The sequence below is a fragment of the Gigantopelta aegis genome, chromosome 4 (assembly GCF_016097555.1).
Source record: "Gigantopelta aegis isolate Gae_Host chromosome 4, Gae_host_genome, whole genome shotgun sequence".
Classification (NCBI taxonomy): Eukaryota; Metazoa; Mollusca; class Gastropoda; order Neomphalida; family Peltospiridae; genus Gigantopelta; species Gigantopelta aegis.
Genome location: NC_054702.1, coordinates 98611501 through 98632035, shown reverse-complemented (window position 1 = coordinate 98632035; position 20535 = coordinate 98611501). Strand labels below are relative to the sequence as shown.

Here is a 20535-nt window from a genome sequence, read left to right as displayed (position 1 = left end):
TAAAGTGGAATTACAATCAACCACAGAACAAATTTGATATTAATTCAGGGCAACTTGCCAGATCAAAAGAAATTTGTTGGAATTTTACAGCCTGCTGTTGTTTTTCCTACAACTCAGATAGTGGGTCCAGACCCATTTAGCAATCAACACCATCCATCAATAAAGCATTACTGTACTCCTTTGGCTAGCAAAATCATCTGACCCCCCCCCCCGCTGAACATTTTCATCATGTTAGATGATTCATTCTCCAATGTTTAGCAAGACAGCAATATGTCATGCATGTAGTTATATACATGACTGACACACATAAAACTAACACCAAGCAATTTTCACTCAAATTTCCAATTTAAGTTAATGCCAAAAACAAAACAAATGGATTCGTTTAATTTTTGCACTTTATATGGTATACAAAAAGTAACAATTTGTCTGAAATTAACACCTAATGATGGACAATAATCATGAACTATTTGATAGTGTTGTAAAAAATTATCAACATCTTCACAGTAATACAAAGCATACTTGAGTGCATGATTCTCTTAAAGCACCGAAAGGTTTTACAAACTGATGATTGAAGTAAAATTAAGATTTGCAAAGTGATTTACATTGTAAACCAAAGCGTTAATTTTGTCAAGGTTATATGCTGTTTCACCATCAACATGTTGATAATCCTAGCAACCCACTGATTAAAAAATATAAATAACAACTAATATTTATCTGGATGAAACATCACTAACCCTTTACAAGATGCCTAAAATGTGAAATTTTAAATATGACAATTGAATCATCCACCCTAAACCTGAAAAATCACTAAGCAACAGTGGCCCCAAAACATAATTTGAAGTAAAATCACAAATGTACATGTCGGTGAATTTAGAAGTCAATTATTTGTTTTTAATATTTAAGTGCTTTTGAAAAATATATTTTGAGCAACAATTCCAAAAAAAAGACAAAAAAAGACATATTATTAGAAATTATTTTATTAGAAAACCTATTAGAAAATCTTATGCTCGTAAGATAAATCTGTGATGTCACACAATGAAATAACCTGTTATATGCAGATTATGCAGAATACTTGAAAAAAAGGTTTATTGATATTTCTGTAAAAAAAAAGCAAGCCTATCCTTGGTTTGAGAATACTACTTAATAAAGCTACTCATTAATATACAATACTCAAACAAAGCAGAATATAAAAACAAAAATACTACGGGCCAAACTGTTATTATATTTCTCTATGGTGATTTTAAATACAATGTAAGTGCACATGAAATATCCTTATTTGACAAGTAGTAATACATTAATAAAATGCATCTGTATGTAAACATATATAGCAACTTGTACAATCCAAATATCTCACATAAAATCAGCCAACCTTGAATGATGTACAATGTTTTTTATTTAAAAAAAAGAAGAAGAAAAAAGATTGCACTGTACAAATGCAGATGACATCTGACAAAATTATTACAAATATTATCCAATCACTTTTAGAATAAATTTTTTAATTCATGTCTGAAATATACTCCATTTGAACAATGTACAAACACACAGTTTACCGTAATGTTATGATATAAACACTCAGTGCCCACAAGTAGTAGGAGATTTCAAAAGCATTTAGAAAAATATTTTGAACATAATGCTTAAGCAAAAGGTTTCAATTATACTGTACCGAACTTGCATATAACTATTTTTAAAAACAGAAGAAAGTTTGTTTTGTTTAATGACACCACTAGAGCACATTGATTATTAATCATCACCTGTTGGATGTCAAACATTTAGTAATTTTGACATACAGTCTAAAAGAGGAAACCCGCTACATTTTTCCATTAGTAGCAAGGGATCTCTTATATACACCATCCCACAGACAGGATAGCACATACCATGGTCTTTGATATACCAGTCGTGATGCACTGGCTGGAATGAGAAATAGCCCAATGGGCCCACCAATGGGGATCGATCCCAATGCGACTGCACAGCAAGAAATAATTATTTAGTATAAATATTTACAATGTCACTACATGAATGACAATTTTTTTTAGCACAAGTTAATAATAAAATATGTGGGACAAAAGCCAATAAAAAACCTGCATTATGCCACAAAATGGTCCCCTAAAACATGTGGCATAATTCCATATCAAACAGTCATATACCTGGTCTGGCTTTCCATCAATGAGCACAACCAATCCCAAGTAATGGAGACTTTTAGAAAATTTGTTTCTAATTTTCATTATTATTCATACTTACCTAGTACTAGCACAACAACAATGCTATATGACCCTGAGTTATAACCTCCACTGCAGAATTATCTCCCCTTGCCGGATGTATAACTACACCCGCGCATGGGTAGACCGTATATCCTCGTTATCGATTCAAAGTCCGGAATGACTGAATCAAAAAAGACCTCTCTCAGGGCGGGTGGGAGGTAACGGTTGTTGTTGTGCTAGTACTAGGTAAGTATGAATAATAATGAAAATTAGAAACAAATTTTCTAATAGTCTTATTCAACTTACCGTACTAGCACAACAACAATGCTATAACAGACGTGATATAACACCGTTAAAGCACGAGAATTTAACATTAAAGGGAGGAGGTAAGAAAACAAGGAGGACTTACCCATTCAACCAGTAGTGTTCGTCTCAAATAATGATACAGTGAAAAAGCAACCCACATCATACGAGGTATAAAATGTCAAAGTGACTTTTAAATTGAAGAACTACAACCCCAATTAAAAGTAAACCAAGTTAACAAGGTGAGGAAACCCGCACACCAAGTAATGGTAAAAGACACTCGACTGCCCCAGATAGTCAACCATCCACCCCCCATTCTCCAAACAGGAGGTGGAGAACTATCTCCCAGAAAGACTGCTGCTAGCGACCGGACGAAATAAGGGTCGCCCCCTACTCGTGGCCCTGCGCACCGAAATGAGGTGCTGCCCTGCAATGACTGACTGAATCCGCCGAGTTCAGTCCGGACCAACAGCCATTTCACGGAAATAAAACCGGTAAACGTGTGTCGACCTTTCCAAAATCCCGCACTCATAACCTTGAAAATGTCCAAAGAATCATGGAAATTAAAGGAAGCAGAAATCGCCCGAATCTCATGAGGTCGAACGGAGAAATTCCACAGAACATGATCACCCGCCTTCTCATATGCCAGTTTGATGGTTGCAGCAATCCATCTCGACAAAGCTTTCTTCGTAGTGTCTCCTGGTTGGCGTGTGAAAGAGATAAACAGTCTCTTAGTGTTTTGCCGGAGATTTGTAGTACGTTCCAAATAGAATTTCAAAGCCCGCACCGGACAAAGAAGTCTATCAGAATTATCCGCAGAAAGCGTACGAAATAAACACTGAATAATGGCTGGAGGAAACTCTTCCCCTGGCACCTGGTTCTTAGCCACGAAAACAGGATCAGTATGTAATGTAACTGACCCGTCCGTATTGTAATCCACCAAATCATGCAAAAAAGCATGAATCTCACTAATATGACGGCAAGCCGCTAGTGAGACCAGAAACAAAGTTTTCCACGTCAAATGACGAAGACTGGTGAATTTCAAAGGCTCGTAGTGCATGCAGAAACAGAAAAACATTCCATTTAGGCAAAATGGAAGGCTTCTCAACTGTGTTTTGCAACGACTTAAGCAAGTCATGCAACACGAGATTCGTTGAGAAATCTTGACGTCCACCCTGCCTCAGAGTAGTGAAAATGGACGACCGGTGACTTCTCACTGTTTGAACCTTCAGCTGTCTTTCTTGGACAAGAGCCAGAAAGTACTCAGCTAAATCATTAACAGTAGGCGACAAGGGATCCACGTCCCTCTCAGTTGCCCAACGAACCCAAGCGCGCCAGTGACACTGGTAGACCCTCGTACACGTCTAATCATCCTCTTTCGCTCTGCGTCTTTTGACAGCTTCTTAGCCTTCCCCCACGTGGAGGGGGACCAATTTACACAGATATGACACTGGCATTCAAAACAACAAGAACGACATGCCCGACATAACAAATGCTGATCAAACTGGGGCAGTCGTTTAAGACAACCCCCCTCGGCACACACAACCAACCGGTTGGAGCCCGAGGAAGCCGTGTCAGACATTAACCCCCTGTGTAAATTACCCAAAACACCTCGTATGACAGAGTAAAACAAAATTACAAATTAATAAACAATTTGACAATTTAACAAAAAGTTTACTACAGAACTCGAACACGACTGCAATGGAGGACTGCAGAATCAAAAACGAGGATATACGGTCTACCCATACGCGGGTGTAAGTTATACATCCGGCAAGGGGAGATAATTCTGCAGTGGAGGTTATAACTCAGGGTTGTATAGCATTGTTGTTGTGCTAGTACGGTAAGTTGAATAAGACTATGACGAATATCCTATTTTGAAATGTAAAAACTCAACAAAATAGCACAATAATTAAGATTTTTTGCTTCTAAAATTTAATTTGGTTTTAGTGACAATAATTCTTTTTAAAGACAGTAATGAATGTAAAACTGTTAACTTTTGAGTTACCCCTCCTACTCCTTGTGAGCACCTGGTAATACAAACAAATGCACATAATACAGGTTTGTGAATGCTCCAAGCAGCCATTTTGTATTTAACATGTTTCCACTGATGCTTCATTATCCCCGTTAGCAACAAAGAAATTTAAAATGCATTAAGAAACGCTCACATCTGTATTCTACAACATATCTTTTCACAAATGTACAATTCTTTAATAATGATGAACACTTAGTTAGCTTTGTACCATAGTAATGTTTAAACACAATATACTTTATGTTTAATTTTTTTTTTTTTTATAAAGGCCAAAAATATCTACTGCCATTATGGTTCTGACATATTATAATTTAGAAGAGATCCTTTAAGTTATCAAACTTATGCCTAATCCTTTTCTTCCTTGCGCAATAAAAGAGGTTTTTAATCAATGATACATTTATATTGTTGTTGTACTCATTAGTGATTCAAACTTATCTACAGACAAATGTTTACTCTATTCCAATATTAAACGAAGAATTTAATATAGAGAATAGTTAGTTGAATTTTTTTCAAACCAAACAGCATAATGAAGTGATAAATGTTTACTGCATTTCAACATTGCACAAAAAAGTTAAATTATTAAAGTGTAATGTTCAATGAATTTTTAAAACCTTACCGCATAATGAAGTGAGGTGAAAAAGGTATGAACATATCACCACAGCATACAGATCACATCCACGTTATTGTAACCAGTTTTGTTTTGTCTCTTACCTTTGGGGTTCTTAGTTTGCATAGTAGAGCCATCAACTTGAATGGTGGAATTAGCACCTGACCGCGTAAATTGCACCACGTGATATTTTCCATCATTCACCTTCTCAAACAGCTCACCAATCGGGTGGTCCGTTGTCCCCATGTTATACACCACAAAGACATTTCCATTTACCTGCAGAATCACAAGTCATTCAGATTATTAAAGGAATACTCAGGCAGGACTCAAACTGACTTGCCGTCATTGAGATTTTAATTGCGATAGGTCGGGAGCATGACCAACAGCACTTTTGTATCATCTTTAAAGCTCATCAACAATGGCAAAATGTATACATCTAGTGTACATTATCCGCCAGTATATTACATTTGTACACTTCAAATATGTCTACATACAACAAAATAACATTTTTAAAAACAGCCTGTTACTGGGCCATTTCACCCACTGGTCAAGTCAGGTCAGAGTGTTTTATGTGCACATTCAGACCAAGCTGTTGTAGTGCACACCTGTCATGGGCTCAGGTGCCAGCCTTGGCCGGCTCCTCCATCCAGGACAGGAAAGGGTTGGGGTGGGGTGGATAAGGGACTGCCTGAACTGGCAGGTGCAATGGAGCACCAGCAGCCCAACCGGAACTGGTGACAGGCGGGAGGGAGGGGGGGGGGGGGGGGGGGGTAGTTTTGGTGCTATGGAAGTTGGAATGTCCTGTAGGATTAATGCCAAAAGGAAAAAGGTAAGCAATTTGAATGAAGGAAATTGAGTGCATTTTTAAACGGTCCGCCGAATGAAAAAAGGTTAACCCACTACACAGCACTTGTTTTAAAAATTGCAGTGGAAACAAATTCTTAAGTTCAAGCTCTGCTTAGGTCAAAGCTTGTGGGCTGATATGCATATTCAGTGACATTTAATGCACAGTATTGGTTAATGTGAACAAGTGTATTGGTATATTAATGTAATAAAATGGTAAAAATGTGAAGTCATTGTAACAGACACACTAGATCTGCCCTCCAGTGACCAGGTCGCTACATACTACTTAACACATCCCTTCAGGTCTTACTCTTAGAACTGAAGAACCGGTTTGTTGATTTTCAAAGATTGATGAAACATGCCGAAATGCTGTGCTGTGCCATTTTGTAATAATATCCACTCCAATAAATCACATATAAGTATTTATCAAAATAAACTGAAATATGCTTGGTTAAATGCTTTATTAAATTAATTGGACATTTAAATTTAAAAAAAAACTTGTGTTGAAATCAGGCTGATTAAAGCACAATTTGATGGTTTCCTTCTGTACCACTCCACTGTGGCCAGTCCCATGCCCGGATGAGAAAGGAAGAGGGTTGTGCATGAGGTTAGCACCTTCACCACGTAAAAAAATCCCCAAGCTACAGAAACCAATGCCAAAGAACAAAACGTCAATGGTGTGATCAACCTTATGTGTGACCGCACACGAAGACGATTAAGTAAATAAGTTTCTGTACCACGTTTCTTTACTCTGTACAGACAGGAGGAGTTAATACAATACCAGTCGTGATGTCACTTCCTGGTGAGTTTGAGCAGGCAAAGTCAGTCAGAAGGACACAATTAACAAAAACAAAAGTACTTTTTTAAATACGTGTTAAACTGTAGATATGTGTTGGTGCTCAGGGTGGGTACACAAGGCTCATATTTGATGAAAGTATCCTTTTAACCACAATACATAACTATGTATGAAATGTTTTGTATGTTTTTTTTTTTATCAACTGTACTGAAGACTTTGTTGGATGTCAAATACAACATAATGACATTTAACCAGCCTCAGTGGTGTCGTGGTTAAGCCATTGGACATAAGGCTGGTAGGTACTGGGTTTGCAACCTGGTACCGGCTCCCACCCAGAGCGAGTTTTAACAACTCAATGGATACACCCTCTTCTCTGTCATTAACCACTAACAACTAACCCACTGTCCTGGAGAGACAGCCCAAATAGCTGAGATGTGTGCCCAAGAGAGCATGCTTGAACCTTAATTGAATATAAGCACAAAATAAGTTAAAAAGAAATGAAAATGACATTTAATCTTGTAGGTGCTTTAAACAGATTAGCAATATGTAAACAATGTAAGTATTAAATTGGGAAAGAATTAATGTCTGCAATTGTATAGCAGAAATGAAAATGACATTTAATCTTGTAGGTGCTTTAAACAGATTAGCAATATGTAAACAATGTAAGTATTAAATTGGGAAAGAATTAATGTCTGCAATTGTATAGCAGAAATGGAAATGACTACAGAAAACTTTATAGGTCTTAACATACATGGGGTTATTGTGAGCAGTTTCCTGGGTAGTAATTTCAGAAAAATATGTATAATTTTGGTAGAGGATTTAACAACTTTTCTATCATTTTATACTCGATTTTCATTGTTACATTTCTGCCTAATCACTCATTATGCATGGACATTAAATATATTTGAAAAAAAAAATCATTTCCTTGTCTAAATAATAATTAGTTAAAAATATCAAACACAAAGAAAAACACACACGAAAACATTAAGTTGGCTTAGCAAATCTACCTTAAAATAATTTTCCATCAATACTTCTGAAGGCATATGGATGACATTTTGCTTAAAATATCAAGGTATATAACATTATCAATATCAAATCTACCACTGTTGCAGATCTTATATCATTAAATGAAATAATATTTACTCATTAGCTTCATGCAAGAATACTTAGCAATTGTCAAGGTTACACCACAAATGTGAAAACAACTTGAAGTTAGGCTTAAAAACCTTTAGTTTTGTCATGTATTTGACTGGAGGAAATAAGGAATGTGAAGATTACCACTTCAAGTTCGATGTAGTCATCGTAACTGCCACTGTTTATCCTCACTAGGACTGCATCGCGAGCTCTGGTTGTGAAGCCTAGAGCAAGTGTGTCACGGATATTGTCAGGGCGTTTGCCAGAGGGATGGGTGAAGGTTATTAGACCAACTCCTGGTCCAAACTCGTAGGTGGTACTTGCTGAAAACATTGATTTTAATGAAAACATTAATTATATTTCTTAATACACAAATATATGAAACATGAAGAGGGCTTTCTTCAAACAATATTTGAATGTAATTACACATTTAAAAAAAGTCAAATTTCAGAGTTACCTCTTTTACCAGAAACTCTTTTATTGTTATCCCTCCACCCTCACCATTTAATGCAGTATTGTCATTTGTCTGTCAAGTTTCTTCTTTCAAACCTTGGTGTAGAATTCTCTACCTTTCTTTTCATCCTAGATACATAGATTTTAAATATTCATAAATATACTGATGGGAAGAAATAGGAACATAAGCACGGGCCCACAACCCACAACTGGAATTTGAATGTTAGGGACACAACAATATTCACAATTCTGCTGTCCTGGAATTAGTCACTTGTGATGTCAGAGGTTAAGTCCAGGATGGGCGTGCCTGAACCTTCATTGAATATGGGTACGTGAAAAGAGTTCCCATTCCCATTTGCAATTTGAGGCCCATGGTTAATTGATGCACAATTTTTCAATGTGTGTACTATAGGTTATTTTTATCACAAGTTTTCATAACTTGCATTCTTCTGATGTTGCAGTAAGGCATTTCTGCAAACCATAGTGCTTGATTCCATAGCCCATAACATACTTGCATGGGGTATTCCATACCCAACATGGTACCATGGTGGGGTAAAATAGTAAAAAAAAAATTAAAAAAAAAATTCTAGCTGTAATTTTTAGTTTTTACAAGTGACCATTAAAAATAAAGTTTGTTGCTATTAAAATGTATGTGTGATATACTTGTGGAAAGTATCGTTAATATATAAAAATTTTAACTGAAATTATTAAAAAGTGAATTGGCCTATCCCTATTAACTGTTACCAACATTCAATGACACAACACAGTACTGACATTCAGTCACACATTAAATCTCTGTATTTTATACAGGCATATAGTGAATTAAATTTGGTCTCAATTACCACCTGTTCCCTTATCTCTTTCCATCAGTGTATTATTGCAAAACGTCAATGAAATACATGTATAATGATACTCCCCACCTGATTTATAACAGTATTGTAGGAAAGAATCGATGACATATGATGCCACTACTCACCTTATTTATAACAGTATCCTAGGAAAGAATCGATGACATATAAAGCCACTACTCACCTGATTTGTAACAGTATCCTAGGAAAGAATCGATGACATATAATGCCACTACTCACCAGATTTGTAACAGTATCCTAGGAAAGAATCGATGACATATAAAGCCACTACTCACCAAATTTGTAACAGTATCCTAGGAAAGGATCGATGACATATAATGCCACTACTCACCCGATTTGTAACAGTATCCTAGGAAAGGATCGATGACATATAATGCCACTACTCACCTGATTTGTAACAGTATCCTAGGAAAGGATCGATGACATATAATGCCACTACTCACCTGATTTTTAACAGTATCCTAGGAAAGGATCGATGACATATAATGCCACTATTCACCTGATTTTTAACAGTATCCTAGGAAAGAATCGATGACATATAAAGCCACTACTCACCCGATTTGTAACAGTATCCTAGAAAAGAATCGATGACATATAAAGCCACTACTCACCCGATTTGTAACAGTATCCTAGGAAAGAATCGATGACATGTAAAGCCACTACTCACCCGATTTGTAACAGTATCCTAGGAACGAATCGATGACATGTAAAGCCACTACTCACCTGATTTGCAGGTAGGTCCTGAGTAAGAGGTCATGTCGCAATCACAGCTGTACGAGTTCCACTGTTGAATACAGCGACCGAAGTTGGCACAAGAGTCTTTTTGGCACTGACGTGTAGGGCCTGATAAAAACAGCATAACAAACCAAATCTCAAACCTTATTGATAAGAAATCACAGTGAAAGACTTGACTGTTGATGCTATAAAAGTCAGTACTTTTGTTATTGACACCATTGGCCTTGGTGGTGTCATAGTTAAGCCACCGGACATAAGGCTGGTATAGGTACAGGGTTCGCAGTCTGGTACCGGCTCCCACCCAGAGCGAGTTTTAATGACTACATCCTCTTCTCTCTCACTAACCACTAGCTACTAACTATTAACAACTAACTCACTGTCCTGGACAGACAGCCCAGATAGCGGAATTGTGTGTGCCCACGACAGCATGCTTAAACCTAAATGGATATAAGCACGAAAATAAGTTGAAATGAAATATTGACACCTACTGATTTATGTTGTTTTGAGCCCCCAAAATACAAAATCTCTGATATTCTCAACATGTCTTTTTTTTCCCCTTCAAACATAATTTAACTCCCACTGTTCAATCAATTTTACTTCCCGTGAACAGATGCCATGAAAAACTACAGGAAATTCCTATTAATCGGAGAAGTTACCTCAATCAATATCAGATTATATTTACAAAAAACATGATTAAAAACTGTTCCTCAAATTTGATAATAAAAAATTAATTAATCTTACAGAATATTACAATCATGTTTCTGGATTTTGGTTAAAAATTCAACATTGTCTTTTCAATTTATAAAATGCCATACAAAAAATCTTGCAAGTATGTCTATTTAGAACAGACACTGATGTTTATTTTGAACACTGTAACACTGTAACCAGCCTCGGTGGTGTCGTGGTTAGGCCATCGGTCTACAGGCTGGTAGGTACTGGGTTCGGATCCTAGTCGAGGCATGGAATTTTTAATCCAGATACCGACTCCAAACCCTGAGTGAGTGCTCCGCAAGGCTCAATGGGTAGGTGTAAACCACTTGCACCGACCAGTGATCCATAACTGGTTCAACAAAGGCCATGGTTTGTGCTATCCTGCCTGTGGGAAGCGCAAATAAAAGATCCCTTGCTACTAAACGGAAAGAGTAGCCCATGTAGTGGCGACAGTGGGTTTCGTCTCAAAATCTGTGTGGTCCATAACCATATGTCGGATGCCATAAAATGTGTTGAGTGCGTCGTTAAATAAAACATTTCTTTCTTTCTTTCTGTAACACTGTAAGACATTTCTCAACAGTATATCTGGGCTCAAACTTAATGACGGCAAATTCCATTGAAATATATTACCGATGGAACTTTTGGGCTTCTGGATAAAAATTACTGCTTTTGGTAAACATACTTAATGACAGTAAAATGTATCCACCAAAATGCTAAAAATTGCCATTGGTAGGCTGTTTCACAAACAGCATTAAAAAAAAAAATTGCCATGGGTGACAAATTCTTAGGTTCAAGCCCCGGTATACCACAATAATCCTCACCTTTGCAACCTTCCACCACAGACTGATAGATAGTATCAGCATCCTTGACAACCTGTGGAAGATACCCATTCAAATCCAGAGATCCCAGACATCCGAGGAAACCATGCTTGGACTGAATCTGTTTTGGCAGCGAGTGATACATCGTTTTTCGTACTCCACCAACAAAGAAATTCCCCTCCAGATCAAAATTCACTGCTTGGGCACCTGAGAGATTATCAATGGTAGGTGTGTTGTCATCAATTCGAATCAACTGTTTGTAGATTTCTGTTCTCAGAAGACGGACCTCGTGCCATTTGTTATTGTTGAGAGGGTCGCGAGTGTTGGTTTTGATCCGCTGTGGGCCGTCACCCATGTTGTAGATGTAGTACAGGAAGCCGTCTTTCAGCTCTATGGCAAAGAAGTCCTGTCCTCTCCCTGCATTGTAGAAGATCAGGCCATCTGCCTCTGTGGTCTTGAATTGAAAGGACAATGAAAAGTCTTTGTACACCTGAAGACGATTAAGCATTGCAAATGCTGATGCCGATTTAAAAGTGATGGGATCCCGAACAGCATATTCGTCTGTGCTAAATTTGGCTGTCACTTGAATATTGTCGATCTTTCCAGATTTTGCCATCTCGAAAAACAAGTTCTGGTTGAACATGAACTGTTGCATGGAACCAATGAATCCAGAATGCTTGCCAAGAGAATTGTCATCATTGACCATGTGTCCAATTTCGATATTTCGGAATTCAAGTTCATCAGATATTCCTGGCATATCAGCTGCAAGACAAAACACTTACATTTCATGATAGAACACACAGTCAATATTTGTCTGATGAAGAAGAAAACCTAAGAAAGATTTTACTTTAAAAAGATGAATATTTATGCCAGTAATAATTTTAATATGTTTTAATAAAGAATATGTTATTTTGTTTCTAAATCTCTTTGTAATCCTCATGTTGAATCCAAGGTAAGCAAAAAACAAACATATATATATATATATATATATATATATATATATATATATATATTAAATTCTCAAAAACATTTGCCTGAAGAATGTGCAGCAATTATATATAAGAACTAAAATATGTTTTGATCTGCATTAAGAAAATGTATAGAGTCAAAAAAATAATTTTCAAAATTAATAGTCAAATTATGTTGATACTGGTTTTATCAATGAAAGAAGATTGTGTTCAATATGCAAAAACACAACATACAACAAAACCAAAGTAATATAAACATACAAAATATTTAACCATAGTCACAAATTTCATGCAAGCACATTAATTGGAAATTCAAAAATAAAGTCTTGAATTACACACATGTACAACTGATAATGCAACAAAGAAACAAAATGGCTGCTAACCAATCCATGTTAGTTTACATTTGAATTTTATGGCCAATATCAAGAGTTCAAATCTGAATGTCAGTTTAACACCTCAACTAATAAACTAAAACAAGAAAACACAACATAGGCAGCAAATAAAACTGAACAGCTCTTAAAGTTTTAAAGTTGAAAAAAAACCCCATCAGAATATAGAAGACCAGCTTATCATTTTAATTTCTTTTCAATTATTTAATAGCACAGCCTTCTCTGGACAAGAAAATAGTCATTTCTACAATATACACAGAATGAAATATGAAAATAAGTTCACTATCATGTTATAAAAAGAGAAAAAAAGACAATGATGAATAAGCTGCCATGTATAATAAACATGTAGACCACTGCAAATATTCTAGAGTAAATTATGTTCCTAATACTGATGTATTGTTTTTAACAATGAATATTCACCGATTTGTTATAGCAGCCTCGATCACCATAACAATGAACGTCAAATCTGCACCTTAATAACAGGCCCAACTCGGGGTCAACTCACACCTTGTAACATAACCAATAAATGACAGACTGACTACAACCACATGACAATCTAATTGTTAAATCCATGACTAACCACAATTATAAGACCAACTCATAACAAATCTCAAGAGAGGAAAAAGAATTGACCATGCACAAAAAATCCAAATAACTTTATAGTGTTGAAAGTCGGCAATTATATTTAGCTATTCATCAAAGAACAAGAACCTGCAATTCTATAGTGTAATCATAAAAAACCACAATGCACTGCAAACATGGGACCTAACTGACAAAGCTCTCTTAAACTCTCTTCAGCACTATCACACCCATAACCCCCTTCCCAGGATATATATTTTGCAACCCCCTTGTGGAAAGGGGAAAAATGACCTGGGGAAAATAAATGTACACATCACCATGGGTCCCCCTGAAGCACGGGGCCCGTAGCACGTGCTACGTGTGCTACTAGGATAAATTTGCTCTGATCACACCCTCCTTTCACTGCACTGCAAGATCACAAAGTTGCACAATTTTAGGCTCCTGATATGTAATGGCATGTGCCTAACCTGTAAATTGAGACTTTAATCATATGACCACTTCATAGCATATCTGCACTTAAATCACATATCAAGTATTGAAGCAAATGTTATGAACATACCACTATTACAAAATAGTGAAAAAGTGCCTTTTGATCAAACCATTGCAAAGATTCTTGAGGTAGTTAGTGTTTGTTCCCAACCAAGATGTATCTAAAACTTTCTCATGTGATTGCCCAAGGTTTCCTTTCAAAGTCAAAAGTCCAACAATTTATAAACATCATACACAGGCTTCTTTTCAAAGTCAAAAGTCCAACAAGTTATAAACATCATACACAGGCTTCTTTTCAAAGTCAAAAGTCCAACAATTTATAAACATCATACACAGGCTTCTTTTCAAAGTCAAAAGTCCAACAATTTATAAACATCATACACAGGCTTCTTTTCAAAGTCAAAAGTCCAACAATTTATAAACATCATATACAGGCTTCTTTTCAAAATCAAAAGTCCAACAAGTTATAAACATCATACACAGGCTTTCTTTTCAAAGTCACAAGTCCAACAATTTATAAACATCATATACAGGCTTTCTTTTCAAAGTCAAAAGTCCAACAATTTATAAACATCATATACAGGCTTTCTTTTCAAAGTCAAAAGTCCAACAAGTTATAAACATCATATACAGGCTTCTTTTCAAAATCAAAAGTCCAACAAGTTATAAACATCATACACAGGCTTTCTTTTCAAAGTCACAAGTCCAACAATTTATAAACATCATATACAGGCTTTCTTTTCAAAGTCAAAAGTCCAACATTTATAAACATCATATACAGGCTTTCTTTTCAAAGTCAAAAGTCCAACAATTTATAAACATCATATACAGGCTTCTTTTCAAAGTCAAAAGTCCAAAAATTTATAAACATCATATACAGGCTTTCTTTTCAAAGTCAAAAGTCCAAAAATTTATAAACATCATATACAGGCTTTCTTTTCAAAGTCAAAAGTCCAACAATTTATAAACATCATATACAGGCTTCTTTTCAAAGTCAAAAGTCCAAAAATTTATAAACATCATATACAGGCTTTCTTTTCAAAGTCAAAAGTCCAAAAATTTATAAACATCATATACAGGCTTTCTTTTCAAAGTCAAAAGTCCAACAATTTATAAACATCATATACAGGCTTCTTTTCAAAGTCAAAAGTCCAAAAATTTATAAACATCATATACAGGCTTTCTTTTCAAAGTCAAAAGTCCAACAATTTATAAACATCATATACAGGCTTTCTTTTCAAAGTCAAAAGTCCAACAATTTATAAACATCATATACAGGCTTTCTTTTCAAAGTCACAAGTCCAACAATTTATAAACATCATATACAGGCTTCTTTTCAAAGTCACAAGTCCAACAATTTATAAACACAGGCTTTCTTTTCAAAGTCAAAAGTCCAACAATTGATAAACATCATATACAGGCTTCTTTTCAAAGTCAAAAGTCCAACAAATTAAAAACATTATACACAGGCTTCCTTTCAAAGTCAGAAGTCCAACAAGTTATAAACATCAAATACATGCTTCTTTTCAAAGTCAAAAGTCCAACAATTTATAAACATCATATACAGGCTTCTTTTCAAAGTCAAAAGTCCAACAAGTTATAAACATCAAACACATGCTTCCTTTCAAAGTCACAAGTCCAACAAATTAAAAACATTATACACAGGCTTCCTTTCAAAGTCAGAAGTCCAACAAGTTATAAACATCAAATACATGCTTCTTTTCAAAGTCAAAAGTCCAACAATTTATAAACATCATATACAGACTTCCTTTCAAAGTCACAAGTCCCAACAATTTATAAACATCATATACAGGCTTTCTTTTCAAAGTCAAAAGTCCCAAAAATTATAAACATCATACACAGGATTCCTTTTCAAAGTTACAAGTCCAACAATTTATAAACATCATACACAGGATTCCTTTCAAAGTCACAAGTCCAACATGTTTTAAACATCATGCATAAGAAGAGAAAGAAGACAACAAAAACACTGCTGAACATGGAGGCAAGCGATTATACCAGGAGTGAGAGCATCTACTGAACCAAGAACTATGGCATTAGATTGTAAGGATGTTTCTTGGCCGGGGAGCTTGTCTGAAACACAAGTCAAATGAAAATCAACAGTCGCATTTATATAACACAACACTCACCTGAAAAATGTATAATACCAACTTTAAAAAAAAAAAAAAAAAAAAAAAAAGGATTCCTATTGCAAAAACTATCCACATTTTAAAAATTTTTAGTTTAATCTAATACATCAAAGCAGTGCAACACTAAATAAAATTATTCTTTAACTTGTCTTAAAAAATGTAATTCATTCACGTTGCCAAGTTTATTGCTCAGTAATGGAAATAAAAAGAGAAACTGACATATACTAATTTTCTTATGACATACGTTAAAAACCCCAGGCTTAAAATAAACTTAAACGTCTTTTTGAACTAAAACCTAATTATGGTCCTAATACTTGTAGTTAACTTATAAACATTACAGAGTAATCAGTTTCAGGTTAACCTATATATCACAGAACAATCAATTTTGTTATGCATGGCATGGCAGTGATGACCTGGTCTTCACCTAGTTATCACACATATGTGTGTTATTAGTATGTTTTATCATAAATAACAATTGATTTCTCATTTAAGGATGTGTAAGAAAAAATTAGTTTCATAAAATTTGTATTGTACAATATATATCATTAAAAATTTGCTGACTCCATAAACTGAACCGTCAATTTCACGTGGAAAAATAATGTAGGCTTTTGTTTTTATTCAATAGCCTATTCTACCAGGGACTTAAATGTTCCACAAATGCTGGAGGTCACAGCAAAGCTTGAACGCCTATGTGGATACCTGACATGAACTGCACATAAAAGCTTCAAACATGTAGCATATGGAAAATACAGTATGGTTATACAATATTCATAACACTATGTATTTTTAATAAAATATAATTGCACCACATGGAATCTAACATATCTATAAAGCCTGTAAAGCTTACAGTTTAGACAATACTTATTATTGTACTAATTTTGTTAATTTATTACCTGTGACAGGCCGATGTGTGTCTATTCCAATCTCGATTGTTTGTGCCCGACGTCGAATAAATACTGTATGCCAACGATCATCATTCAATATGTTGCCCACTGTTAAAACCTTTAAAAAAAAATACACATACTTTAAAATAACAATAGCATAATATATCCAACAAAGAAACTCATTTATTCATGTATAACCAGGTTAAAAAGAAATTATTTTTGTCTCCAATAACAATTAGTTTTACAATTAACATTCATTGAATTGTTATAAACTGAACATTTGCATACAGCATGGGGAAAACTGAGTGTATTCTGGAATACTATGTTTTAGAACAGTCACACAATTATGGTACTTAATTGTATTATATATAACATACTTATGACGCATAGTCTAAAAGTGTCTTTGGAATAAAAAGTATACTGCCATATGCTATATGCAAAATGCAAACGTTGGGCAGGCAGCCCTGCTTAAATGCAGCAGCAACAACACTGATATGTAGTAATTTGAGTAAATGCTAAACCAATGACTTTAAACATTAATCCTAACCATTACCTACTTAGCCCTGCTTAAATGCAGCAGCAAGAACACTGATATGTAGTAATTTGAGTAAATGCTAAACCAATGACTTTAAACATTAATCTTAACCATTACCTACTTAACCCAGCTTAAATGCAGCAGCAACAACACTGATATGTAGTAATTTGAGTAAATGCTAAACCAATGACTTTAAACATTAATCCTAACCATTACCTACTTAGCCCTGCTTAAATGCAGCAGCAAGAACACTGATATGTAGTAATTGGAGTAAATGCTAAACCAATGACTTTAAACATTAATCTTAACCATTACCTACTTAGCCCTGCTTAAATGCAGCAGCAAGAACACTGATATGTAGTAATTGGAGTAAATGCTAAACCAATGACTTTAAACATTAATCCTAACCATTACCTACTTAGCCCTGCTTAAATGCAGCAGCAAGAACACTGATATGTAGTAATTTGAGTAAATGCTAAACCAATGACTTTAAACATTAATCTTAACCATTACCTACTTAACCCAGCTTAAATGCAGCAGCAACAACACTGATATGTAGTAATTTGAGTAAATGCTAAACCAATGACTTTAAACATTAATCCTAACCATTACCTACTTAGCCCTGCTTAAATGCAGCAGCAAGAACACTGATATGTAGTAATTGGAGTAAATGCTAAACCAATGACTTTAAACATTAATCTTAACCATTACCTACTTAACAGGCTTCAAATATTCTTAACCATGACATTTTTCAAATCCTAATTCAGGGCATACTATTTCATATAAAGTGTTGTTCTATTTGTTGTTCTATTTGTGTGCCAGTTACACAACTTTAAATTCATGTAAAGCACCAATGTTATGTGATGAAATTTTATATTTAGTAGAAAACTTAATCAGAATTGTATTCATGCATTTTAAAAATTCAACAAAAATATTACTCATGAATGGCAAAATCAATTTGTTTAAAATACATTTTTAATGTCATTGTAGTACAGAACAAGAGTACAAGTGTCAGAATTAAGTAAGTCACCGGTTATGCAAATATAATTTATATTTATAACCAAACAATGAAAATCCTTAAGTTCTAATATAAAAAAAAAGAAAGAGGGAAAACAACCCCATTGGGTCCATCCTACATTCTACAATAAATTATAGAAGCCTGTCACATCAGAGTTGACAAAAGAGCTCAAAGAAGTACAGAGCCAGCAGAATGTATTTGAAAGTGTGGGGGAGGGGAGGAGGAAGGCACTGTCAGTGTGATGTCCTGGTGGATGGAAATTTTGAACCTTAGGTGTTTAACTATGTCATTTCCAGCCTTCTGAGTATAACAACAAGGGAAAAGTGCATATGTATGTATGTGTGTGGGGTGGGAGGGGAGAGAGGCACTGTTAGTGTGATGTCCTGGGTGAGGAAATTTAGAATTTCAGGTGTTCAAATACATTTCCAGCCTTCTGAGCACAATAACAAGTGAAAAGTGGAAGTGGGGGTGGACTGTTAGTGTGACGGTCTTGGGGATGGAAATTTGGGGGGGGGGGGGGGGTCTGAAGGGGAGGATATGCATCGAGGAGAAATGTCTGTGACAGTATTGTCATAATAATGCCATACAAATTCTGTGTGTATGATGTCATTAGAGATAGAGTTCCAGACTCAATTTTATAAGCACAGGCCCAAGTACATGCTCAAACATGGCATTTCAAGCATTCTGAGCACAATAACAGGGGAAAGTGTAGGGGCCATGGCCCCCACAGCCCCCATGTTCCACAGAACCTCAGCTGTACTAAATTTCAATAAGTTCAATTCAAAAATTAACCCAGGTTTTACTATAGTTAAATGAATAATGAAAAACTACCAGTGAGATACAGCACATTGATACTGGATCTCTGTAAATATTTAATAATCAATAATTAAATTAAAGGATTGTTATGCTGTTTTGATATTTTAGACACACGAGACTGAATGGAAACATAATTAATGGTGCAGAAATAGGCATTCAAAATTAATAGACCATTCTGATGAATGGCGTAAACACATACTTCAAAAGCTTTGGTTTCAGAATGACTTGGTGACATGGGAAAACAATGCTTTCATGGGAAGTTAAATATAGAATGAAATTCTGTGTTTTGAAAAACATTTTCATACACTGACCCCGTTGGAGCAATTTTGGGATGTTCTTGGATTGATATGCAAATAATATTTTTGACCATATTTTTAAATATTTGATGGCATGATGAAATATGTATTCATGGCATATCTAAGGATAATTTTTCACAATTTTTTAACAAATATTATTTCTGCTGTTTTAATGTCATTTATTTGAAATATCAGATTCTGAACTCCGAAATGTCATTCTAATAAGTCGTTACTATGAACTTTTCATTAAAGAATAACGACAGGAAAAGCTTTCAGCTTGCATAAAAATAAATTGAACTCCAGCAAAATTAGGATATTTTATATCTCTGAATATAACAGAACAGGCTCACATTTCTTGAACACCCAGGGCCAAATTCAAACAGCTCTGTTAAACTCGGCTAAACAACACTGCCTTGTTTTTAAAGTTTTTTTGCATTTCACTGCAAGATTACAATGTTGCAGGGTTTAGTGATGTTCATATATATTTACCCATTTTTCACAGAGTTATGGCCCTTGAAGCTACGCGATACGAAAATTATGAAAATAACAGACAGAAGGACAGAGATGAAATCTTTTATCTCTTCAGGAATCATTTTGTTTTCAAAGTTTGTTTTGTTTAACAACACCACTAGAACACATTGATTTATTAATCATGGCTAGTGGATGTCAAACATTTGGTAATTTTAACATATAGTCTTAGAGAGGAAACCCGCTACATTTTTCCATTAGTAGTAATGGATCTTTTATATGCACCATCCTACAGACAGGATAGCACATACCATGGCCTTTGATATACCAGTTTGTGGTGCACTAGGTGGGACGAGAAATAGCCCAATGGGACCACTGACGGGGATCGATCCCACACCAACTGTGCACCAAGTGAGCGCTTTACCACTAGGCAATGTCCCCCCACCCTTT

The 20535-nt window shown here is 35.3% G+C and overlaps 1 protein-coding gene across 4 annotated transcripts in view; it reads right to left on the bottom strand.

Annotated features, from left to right (window-relative positions):
- LOC121371542 (neurexin-3a-like) overlaps nt 1–20535 on the bottom strand; it is a 138678-nt gene that overhangs the window by 13440 nt on the left and 104703 nt on the right. For 3 of the 4 annotated variants that reach the window (XM_041497514.1, XM_041497515.1, XM_041497513.1), the window contains exons 8-13: nt 16962–17070; nt 15938–16012; nt 11500–12258; nt 9956–10075; nt 8055–8233; nt 5242–5413 (exon numbers count right to left, since the gene is read on the bottom strand). In XM_041497514.1, coding sequence (XP_041353448.1) covers nt 5242–5413; nt 8055–8233; nt 9956–10075; nt 11500–12258; nt 15938–16012; nt 16962–17070 — 1414 coding nt within the window. The remainder of the gene's footprint in view (nt 1–5241; nt 5414–8054; nt 8234–9955; nt 10076–11499; nt 12259–15937; nt 16013–16961; nt 17071–20535) is intronic. The other variant, XM_041497516.1, reaches the window with a different exon arrangement.